At 32.2% G+C, this 11,501-nt stretch overlaps 1 protein-coding gene across 1 annotated transcript; it reads left to right on the forward strand.

Moving 5' to 3' along the window:
* The first annotated feature begins 5,626 nt into the window (after positions 1-5,626).
* Positions 5,627-11,079, forward strand: LOC100816611 (uncharacterized). Its single transcript, XM_006604462.4, has 6 exons — positions 5,627-5,946; positions 6,624-6,770; positions 7,214-7,293; positions 7,437-9,281; positions 9,941-10,088; positions 10,195-11,079. The coding sequence occupies exons 2-6, from the start codon at positions 6,632-6,634 to the stop codon at positions 10,929-10,931; spliced, it is 2,949 nt and encodes a 982-aa protein (XP_006604525.1). The 5' UTR covers positions 5,627-5,946; positions 6,624-6,631; the 3' UTR covers positions 10,932-11,079.
* Positions 11,080-11,501: the final 422 nt, after the last annotated feature.

Consider the following 11,501-nt stretch of genomic DNA (forward strand, 5'->3'; position numbering starts at 1 on the left):
ACATAAATATAATTTGATTTTTCTCTCTCTATATTTCTCTCACTAGGACAAGTAAGTTTACAATATCCACCAATTATTTATTTATTTTTTTATCAACAAATGTTAATTTGATCATTATTTTAGAAATGTGTTGTTGGGAGATTTCAACCTCCAACCTCCCTTCTCCCTTCATCTTTCTTCAACCATTGAATCAACCTTATATTTCTTCCACCATTTTTATTATTAATAGTAACAATATTATTTATGTAAATTACTTAGACCCTTCTCCATTAACGTAATCCTAATAACTTAATTATGACTTAATAAATACATACTTTCTTATAATAGAAAAAAATAACTATTTTTCATATCTCATTAACTTTTATTTCAATTTGCAGCAATTATACTCACCTTTGGCGAAGTTTGACACAACTGTATTCAATATTTTTTTCATTTAAAAATTACATAAGTGTGCTTCTTTCATTAAATAATTAAAGTGTTAAAGTATATAAAAACAATAAATAAAAATAAGAGATTATATTAAAATTTATTGGAGAAGAATATAATTACGCTTTTGGTTTTCTATATTTTAGTAATTTTCATGAAAACCTCTCATTATGACTAAGAGTCCACGTTCACAACAACACAACAATAGTAAACCTTTCTTGTTAGGTCAGTGCAGCAAGTGTGATTTGTGTACTACAATGAACAAAGGTCCAATTATTATATACTCAATTTGTAAAAATATTTATTTTTGTTTACTCTGAGTTAAGCTAAATATTCCCTGGGTCTATATGGTCTCTAGCTATTTATATCATAATAAATTATCCTCATTTTTCTCTTCATATTAATTATCAAAAAGAGACATTCATAATGATATGGAAAAATACTGAAGATAAAAATCAGGTGCAGACTATATCTTATATAGTTATTTATTTGTTTTTTTTATCATAAATAAATTTATTTAATAAAGTGTTTCTAGCACGACTCATATAATATTTGTATATTTGTATTTGAATTATATGAATGATTGACCTGAGATGACTTACTATTTTATTGTGAGCAAAGAAAAAAAATCTGCAGTTTATTAATATTTATTATCACATTATCAAAAAGTTTTACAATTCATCTAATTTTATATTTGATATTATTATTAATAATTAATTAAAACATGATTTTAAATGATATATTAATCAAGCATTATAAGTCATGACATAAATAAAAAATAATATAAAAGTTCCCACTTTAAATTATTATTGAATTTATTTTTTTTACATAGATGAAAATGATTTCTTCTTATTCAGTATAATGGTAATTATATATACACTGAATGGAAATTATTCCTAACTAATAAAAATTAAAAGGCATACATTTATAGCTTAAGAATTCACCTCATAAAAAAACTTAACTGAGAAATAAAAAGGTTTGCAGATTAAAAAATAAAGAAACAAACTCAGATAAAAGTATTACTTTGTTCCTTAACTATATATATTTTTTTCAATTTGATTTTTTTAATTTTTTTAGATATGCAGCTCTTTTCTCTCTTTTTTTGTGTTTTTATTTGATCCTTTGTCAAGTTATTAACCTTTGTCGTGGCAAAAAATGTCACATTGTTTTAATAATTGTCGCAATTCACAAAAAATAAAATAAAAAATAGATATAGGATAACTATGAAATGGAAAAATGATATAGAATAAATTTTAAAGAAATAAAATTATATATGATTGAAGTACTAATTTTGGCCAGAAGAAACTATTACAAGTATTTATTAAAATTTGTGATGTAAATGGACCGATATATTTAACTTTAAAAAAAAAAGGCAATTTAAAGAAAGTGTTCAAAAAATGTTTTTAAAAAGCAGATCGTAAGATTTTTTATTTTCTTCTATAAACATAAAAAATACCTTGAAAAAAATTAGACAAATATATCAGAAAAGCCAAAAGTTACTTATTTCATACAAAAAATAATTTTTTAAGTAAACTTAAACAAATGGACCTAATATCTCATAATTTAAGGGTTAACTTTGTTAAATTCTTATTCTGTGAAAAAAATCAAATATAATTATCATTCAAGACTCTCTCAAATTTAATTGGCAAGGACAACTTATTTTGAAAGAAAATATTATCAAATTTGATCTACTTAATAATTTTTTATAGACAATGAATTATGTTAACTTAAATGTTAAATAGAATTTTTTTAGAGAGTAAATTAAGTCTATAAAACTTATACAATTTAAAAATCTAGTTGTTTTTGACACATAACATAATTTTTAAAATAAAAGTAAATGTCGAATATCAAATTATATATTTATATTAATCTAAGTTTGATATACATAATCATTAAAAAAACATTTCAGAATTAATTCAGTGGCTAAATTTAATAAATTCATATTTTATAAAAATAGTTCAGTAGAATAATATAAGTATTCAAGATTTAGTCATGAACAAAAAATATTATAACATAAGCTACTATATTATAAGAATTTATAGAATATATTAAATTGTTTTTTCTAAATCGGCCCTTAATACTTAATAAAAAAAGTGCTTATTATATAAAGATTTGTGCATAAATTTTTTATATATTGTGAAAAAAAATTAAGAAAAATTGTTTTTATATAAATTATAAAATATATTCATAATAGAGAACTTATTAATGTAAACTTAAAACAACTTCTAAATATGTTATAAATAATTATCACAACTACTTTTTTTGAAGAAAAAATATCTTAAACACTTGCATAAGTATTTGTAGTCTCCTAAAAAAAGTACTTATTTATAGTAGTACATCATAAGATAAATTTAAATATGTTTTAAATTTAGAGACCCACCTTGATCTTCCATTCTTATGAAATTAACTCAACATACTTATATAGCAAATAAAAGGTTGAAGTCAACCATCGTTAGTCAATAGACTTGCCCAGTCGTGTGATGTGCTGGTGGTGGTGAGGACTTGATATGATATTTTTATTTTTATTTTTGCTTCGTAGGACTTGATATGGTATTGGTATAGGGTGAGACGAAGGTGGATTTTGTCATTTTTAAGTTAATTTTAAGAAAATGAGACTTCGTTTAGTAGAATTGGTATTTTCGTGACAGCAATAATCTATTTAACTTTTTAATAGAATAATTTTAAGAAATTTTTTTTAAAAAAATAATATATATATATATATATAATAGTGTTAAAAAATAAATTCCTAAATTAATTTAATTATATGATAAAATATTTTTCAATTATAAATAATTGTAGTAATATATTTTTCAAATTTTATAAGTTTTGCTTTCAAAATTAATTTTACTTATTTTCTAGATTAAATTTTATCATCATTTTAGAATTTAGCTCATTAAACTACATAATTATTGCATAATCTCATTTTTATAATCTAAAACGTGCTTTCAGTATCTATCCAACTAATCGCAGTGTGATCAAATTTCATAAAATAAAGGCAAAGCACAAAATTTAGTGTTTTAAACAAATTAAAATGACTTGGAGCATTTCTAACTCTGAATATTATCAGAGGTTCATAACTTCTTTTTATGACTTCTATTATTTCACATCAGCTTTTAAGAATTTAAGTGTTTTTTTTTTTTTACTTAAATGGTGCAATTCTTTGAAAGCATAAAATATGCCCAACAAGTTTTCTCACATATTACATTTCTTTACCTCCAGAATATTTTTTATTGGATAAAAAATGGTACTTATAAAAAAAATCTTACCAATGATCATATCTATGTCGTCATCCTTTTCCAATAGTAAGTCTAATTAAAAACAATTAGTTACTTTAACAACCCATCTTCTCTTATAAAAAAAAGCACCTAAAAATAAGGAAGATGCTTTTACTAAGTTTTTTTTTTTTTTTTTTTTACATTTCATTACTTTGAAAGTAGAGTACGTTTGGTTCAAAAAAAGAAAATAAAAGAAATGCAAAAGAAAAAAAAAGAAAATGGACGGTTTTTTAGGCTATTTGATAAAGGAGAAGATAAAAGAGAAAATAAGTTTTTTTTTTGTATAATTGGATATTAAGAAAAAAGAAAACAAGCTTTTTTTGTATAATTGGATATTAAGTAAAAAGAAAACATCAGCATGAAATAACATAGATATCTTTAGTCAAGAAATTATAAGTATGATTTTTAAATTAATTATTACAAAAATTAATAATATTATGTATGATATTTTTATAATTGAATAATAATGTAAAATTTCTTTATATTATTATCTTATAGTATAAAACAATAAAAAAATAACAGTGCATAAAGAATGATAAACTAATAACATATTTGTTATGGAGAAATATCTTGACTTTGTGGCCAATCCCGATCACAAACAAATACCACCTACATGACGGGCTTCGCTTAGTGCTTTCACATATATTAGTTGAGAATCATAACTTCTTGAATGCTAGGTTACAAATTAATGGGAATCTCGCAACTATGTTACTGATTACAATTGCCCCATCAATCATGTGTAACATAACAAATTGTTAAGTACTTCAGTAGTATAACAGATTTTCCCGCCAAACGAAGGCTATATAGGTTACGTTCTCTAGGTATGATAAAATCTTGTTATTTATTTTCTCGATCGCTTACTAACTTGAGCATTAAAGTACTTATGGGTAATCATCATATTTTCCTCTCGTTATTGTCGACCGAAGATCACCGCTACCTTGTTGGAACTCATCTTGCAGTTTTAAACATGAACAATATTCAATGATGCAAATACATACACCTATTCTAAGAGAAAAATTTGTTGCAAGAACAATAAACCCTTAACTCGTTCTCTTATATATATTTTTTTATCCAATATGGGGAGGACTATTTTTTCATGTGATCCAATATCTTTTTTCTTTCCACTGTGACACTTTGCCCTTTTGTGTGTGTGTTTCAAATGATGAAAAAAATTGTTTACATGTTTGAGAGAGTATTATTTGACTACGTTTAACATCAAAATCACATCAAATATGTCAAACATAATGCATAAGTAAGATTTTATATACTCATTAAAGAAATAAAAATCCAGAAGACACGACGTTGAAATAAATATACACTAAATTTTGTTACTTTTTTTTTTCTTCTCCCTTTATCATTCCCTTCTATTTTCTTTGGTACCGAACATATCAAATATTTGATTTAAAGTGGGCAATCACAATATAAAATCATACAAAATAAAAATGGAACCTAAATACCTAATCATGCAACAGCAAACATGGAACCTAATGGAAGAAATCCTACCAGAACAAGCATGCAGATCACATAGCCAAAGGAGGAACGTAATCAAAATGCAATAACAAATAAATTTGCTGAATCGAAAATTTACAATCTACTGTTTTTTTTTTTTTCATTGCCTTTTTGTCAATTAGACGTGTGATTGTGAGTGTCCATATCCACGACCTTTTTACATCACTTTATACATTTTGCACAAGAGATAAGTCAATATGGATTGCTCAAATCTTACACATGAAAGGGAAAGAAGAAAAAAAAAACTGTATCAACTACAAAGAAATCTCGGATACAATAAAATTCTTAAATCAAACTGAAATAAAGTTTGAATATCTCAACATAGCTTAACTGTAATTTTTTTTTCTTAAATCAAGAATCTGAATAATAAGGAAAAAAACGTTAGTTAAGGTCGATATTTTTCCCCAAAAAATACTTCCAGCAAGAATAATCTTCCTTTTATGGGCGAAACCGAATTAAAAAAGAAAAGGAGAATTGATTAATTTATTAATGAATTAATTAAGCAGAGGAAGAGGAAGATGATTCTGCGTAATCCAAAAAGTGATATATTATGAGAGTCGTAGTTCCGAAGAAAGCCTTTGAAGTCCGACAAACAGAATCGGTGAACGACGCGCACAGCTAAAGCACGCCACACCACACACCAACGCCATTTCTCTCTCTCTCTCTCTCTCCGTCGCTTCCGCCACCGTCTTCGCCGCGAATGCCACCGTCTCCGGCCACCGCTCTCGCTCTCCAGGTCCACTCTCTCTCTCACTTATTCCCTCTGCGCTTCTTCAGCGACTTTCTTCCCCTTTTTGCTGCTTCTCCTCGATCTCGCCGCTCTCGTTTCCTCTGCGTTTCTCTTTCTAGATTTGCTTTTCTCTGCAGCTTTTCAATTTCCCCAACCGAGATTCCGCTTTCATCATTTCTTTCTTTTTTTGCTGTTCGGGATTCGGGAAGAACAACCTCCTCTTAATATAGCCCTTTCATCAGTGTGCTCTTTGCGTGTTTGTGTTTCTGTTCTAACGGATTTTTTATTTTTATTCTACTGCTGACGCATGAGGTGATTTGATTTTTCATGTCAATTCGCTGTCGTATTTGAACACTATGCCTTATTGTGCTTCTCTTCTTACTCTCTCCTTCGCGCATGTTTCTGTTTACTGATTGAAAATCACTTCAAGTTCACACTGTATCAGTTCTAATAGCGCTTGTTCTAGTTGATTTCTAGGTATCCCTGAATTTGATTGCATTGGGGTTTGGATCTTGTGTTTTTCTGTTGATTAGTTCTTATTCCACTTTTAATGTATTTAGCTTATGCTGTTTTGTATTTGTATGTGTGATGCTTATGTGTGTTGTATTTCGTTGTTGTTCAGCTTACAGATCTAGGTGTGTGTAGGGATTGTTAATGTTAATCTAGGTGATTTGTGCGTGCAGCTGTTGAAATGAATGGAGTGCAGAACAGAAGGGTTCACAATGTTGAGAAACCTTTTCCAGGATGCCTGGGAAGAATGGTGAATCTCTTTGATTTGACTGGGGATGTAAATGGAAACAAGCTACTCACGGACAGGCCTCATCGTGATGGTGATCTCCCTCTTTCTCTGTTTGTGTTTACCCTTTTTGGTTTTTCATGTTGCCATTGGGAGTTTTCTTTTTTAACCCCCCAAAATTATTGCTTTGATTGGTAGAAGATTTTCTGGATGATCTTCTTGCTTTGGCCATATTGACTCTTTGGTTGGTATTGTAACGGATGGTTTTCTTAAATTGGGTTTTTGGCTTTTTGTTGTTTGTTTTGGGGTTTAGTAGGAGCATATTTCCGTTGGGTTTTCATAGACCGAGTTTTGGATGGACACATCTCTCTTGGTGATCCGTCTGATTTTATATATTCTTGGCCAATATGAAACCAGGCTGGAGGTTTCTCTAAATTGTCAATTGCTTTTATATTTCCAAGTTGCATGCTGTTGAAATTTTGCTGTGCCTTTTTATTATCCTATCTCAGTCTTCACTGAATTGTACCTGGATTGCAGCATCTTCACTCTCAAGAAGTCAATCAGATGTTGCAAGGATCATGAGTCCTACCTTGGGTGATCAGATAGAGGATAAGCTGGTAATTTGGAGAGGGATTATATTTTTTAGTCATTCAAGCTAATTGCAACGTCATGTGAAATGCTCTTTTCTTCAATTTGTAATATGCTTTGTTGTACTTGTTTTTGTTTATTTACTTATATTCCATTTTCGTGGACTTTGCAGATTGTTTCTGACTCAATGAGAGCTACAAATAAGAAAATAAATGGAACACCCATCAAGATGCTCATAGACCAAGAAATGTCCAAAGAAGTTGTTTCCAAGCACAACTCACCACCAAATGTAGTTGCAAAATTAATGGGGCTTGAAGCCTTCCCACAGGGTGAGCCAAATTTATCTGTGGAGAGAAGCCATAGAGGAGATTATTCTCAACATATGTGTGGTCAATCAGGGACACCATTCAACCACTGGCACCTGGAAGATAGATTTATGGACAAGGAAATGCTTCATGAAGTTCATCCAAACACAGAACAGATTGCTTACAAAGATATTTATGAAATATGGCTGCAATCACAGAGAACAAGCAATGTAAGAGACAAGACACCGGAGAGAGAAAAGTGGACTGAAGATGTTAATGGGAAGAAAATGGCTCTCATTCGCCAGAAATTTATGGAAGCTAAACGTCTGTCTACAGATGAGAGGCTACGCCAGTCCAAGGAGTTTGAGGAGGCCTTGGAAGTTTTAAGTTCCAATAATGATCTGTTAGTCAGGTTATTGGATTCTCAAAATCTTTATGAACTTCAGTCTACTCCAGTAGCAGAGACTAAGCGTATTACTGTTCTTAAACCTTCGAAGATGGTTGACAATGAAAATTCTGGTGGAAAGGGGAAGAAAAACGACAAGCAGATTAAGAAAACAGCAAATGTTGGTGCTGGATGGGAGAAATACAGTCCTGCGTACTCCCCAGCTAGTCAGAAAATTGACAAGTTTCCAGTTCAACCTACTCGAATAGTGGTATTGAAGCCTAGCCCTGGGAAGACACATGAGATTAAGGCTGTGGCTTCACCTACTATGCCATCACCTCAAAATCTGCAGAGTGGAAATTTCTACCAGGAACCTGAGGATGATGATGTACTGGAATCAAGAAAAGTGCCAAGTGAAATTACACAACAAATGCATGAAAATCTGAGGAGCCATCAAAGAGATGAAACATTGTATTCTTCAGTATTCTCCAATGGCTATACTGGCGATGAGAGTTCATTCAACAAGTCAGATCATGAGTACACTGCAGGGAACTTCAGTGATTTGGAAGTTATGTCCCCATCTCCAAGACATTCTTGGGATTACGTCAATCGCTGTGGCAGTCCTTTTTCTTCCTCATCCTTCAGCCGTGCATCTTGTTCTCCTGAGTCGTCAGTATGCAGAGAGGCCAAGAAACGACTCTCTGAAAGATGGGCCATGATGTCATCAAGTAAGGGTTCTCAAGAACAAAGGCATGTGCGTAGAAGCTCTACCTTGGGTGAGATGCTTGCTCTTTCGGATATAAAGAAATCTGTAATATCTGAGTTTGAGGGTATTCATAAAGAACAGGAGCCAAGTGAATCTGCTTCTTGTAGTCGAAATTTTAGTGCTGAAACATGTGTGGATGGTTCTCCTAGAAACCTTTCTAGGTCAAAATCTGTTCCGACATCTTCTACTGTCTATGAAAATGGGCTCAATGTTGAAGTTTGTGATAATGATGCTGGCAAAGCACATGGGTCTGGGGAGCTGACAAAGTCAAAGAGTATGAAATCATCGTTTAAAGGGAAAGTTACTAGTTTCTTCTTCTCAAGGAATAAGAAACCATCCAGAGAAAAATCTTGTCTATCTCAATCTAAAATTGAATCCCAATCCACTGTCATTGAAGCATCAGATTCTCCAGTGAATTTGTCTAGAGTCCTTACGGATGATGTGTCTCAAAGTTTCAACAGTGGATCCATCGGACAGTGTTCTCTTCCAGCTCCATATGAATCATCAGGCAAAATTTTAGCAGATTCTAACTCTAATGGACAAGGTGTTGTACCACTGGAGGTAATAGCTTCTATTATTCTGCATATTTTAATGCACTTTTTTACAGTGCATTGTGCAAATTTTCTTTTATTTTATTGGCTTAAGGTCACTCATTAATGCCCTCTAAATTTCCCACCACCTCTCAGTCCCTTGTGTCTCTCTCCCCTTGCAAAGGAAGGGAAAGAATGGAAACTGCTGTTTCTCTGTCCTTTTTTTTAGCTGTACCAATATCTTGCCATGTAACTTAGTCTGTGCCTTCTCTACCTAACTAATAAAATTAGTCCCTTGAAACTTATGGTACTATAGATATGCTTGCATGAGTTGGAGGCTGCATGGTTTACTGTTACGGAAATTGGATGATGTGGTAGCAGGTTCTATTTAAGCAAAATCTATTTAGTTGAGCAATTGTTTAGGATTTTCTGCTACTGCTGGAATGGTGAAACAAATGAAAACTTTACCTGGTTATGAACGTCATTGGATTCTAATTGCTACTTGATAAATAATAGAACTAGCTTTTCTCAGTCAGCATTAGTAGTACAGCACAGTACAACCTCTTTGATTTCTTGTTATTGCAGATTGCGGAATGTCCTAGGATCATATAAGTAAAATTATATATCTTTACTGAAAATTGGTAAATAAATAGACTGGAGGATTCTGAGAGTTTTGTTTTGTTTTTACAGCCTGGATTGACTCTGTCAAAGCCCATGGTGCCTGGGATTTCAAGTGAAAACCAGGGTCAGCCCAGTCCAATTTCTGTTTTAGAGCCTCCATTTGAAGATGATAATGCTGTTATCGAGTCCTTGGGCTGTTTGAGGGGTGGTCAGCTGGGTAATGCTTACTCCTTTCTCTCACTTTATTATTGCTATTTCAGTAAGTTCCTTTTTGATATTCCTTGTCTTTACTGTTTTATTACCTGACTGAATTTTTTCTGTAGGATCACGGGTGTCTCTGAAGTCTAATTTAATTGATAAATCACCACCTATAGAATCAATCGCCCGGACCCTCTCATGGGACGATTCTTGTGCAGAGGTGGCAAGTCCATACCCTTTGAAGCCCTCGTTGGCATCCTTAGACACCAAGGTAGAGGATCAAGACTGGTTCGTCTTTGTTGAGAAACTACTATCAGCTGCTGGAATTGATGATCAAGTGCAGCCTGACTCGTTTTACGCAAGATGGCATTCCCTAGAAAGCCCATTGGATCCATCATTGAGGGACAAATACGCCAATCTCGATGACACGGAGCCTCAGCAGCTCCATGAGGCCAAGCGAAGGCAGAGGAGGTCTAATCAGAAGCTTGTATTCGATTGTGTAAATATTGCCCTAATAGAAATTACTGGTTATGGATCAGAGAAGAATTACTTGATGGGTAGGTTGTGCAGTGGGAGCCACAGCAGGGTCCAAGTTCCAGAAGCTGCACCTCCTCCCCCATTGGTGGACCTCATTGTGGCCCAGATGAAGGAGTTAATATCTAGTGCAATGAGGTCTGTTTGGGTGGATTGTGGGGACAGTAACAGCCTGGTGGTAGAGAGTGTTGTCAGAAAAGAGATTGTAGGGAAAGGGTGGGTTGAGCTTATGGGATTGGAGATGGATTTTTTGGTGAAGGAATTTGAGGGGAAGTTGCTTGAAGAACTTGTGGAGGATGCAGTGGTTGATTTGACAGGCAGGGCCTGAATGGTTGAAAACCCTGACAAGGCTTTTCGCTTTGGCTTTGCTTTTTTTTTTTTTTTAATATATTGTAACTCTATTATTGTTGTATTCGATTATCAACACAAGGCCCTACTTACCTAATTTATTAAATGCTACTGAAAAATTGTTTCAACTTGCAGCTATTTCACACCAGTGAAACTGTAATGTATTAATCATCCATTCATCTTCTCAAACAAAGAACAAAAAGAATTACACAGGTTATAAAAGACCGTGCAATTAAATCATGAATCCAAAATTGGTTCAAGTTTAATGTGTTTCACAAGACTGTAGTTCATTGTTCAATAATTGAACACTCGAAGTCTTTCCCCCTTTTCCTTCCCACAAAAAGAAAATAGATTTTGTTCTACTAACTGAAATCTGGAAAGTTAGAAGTTTGTTAGTGGGACGTCTTGAAGATTCTACGGTCTCAAACTTTAACCCAGAAATGGAAATTCAGATTTTGCAAATCCGGAAAAGGCTGCAAGAGAAAAGATCAGCAAAAGTAGATTGATACACACTGTAACAATCTACATTGTAATAAGTGTGTAATCTAAT

The sequence above is a fragment of the Glycine max genome, chromosome 19 (assembly GCF_000004515.6).
Source record: "Glycine max cultivar Williams 82 chromosome 19, Glycine_max_v4.0, whole genome shotgun sequence".
Lineage (NCBI taxonomy): Eukaryota > Viridiplantae > Streptophyta > Magnoliopsida > Fabales > Fabaceae > Glycine > Glycine max.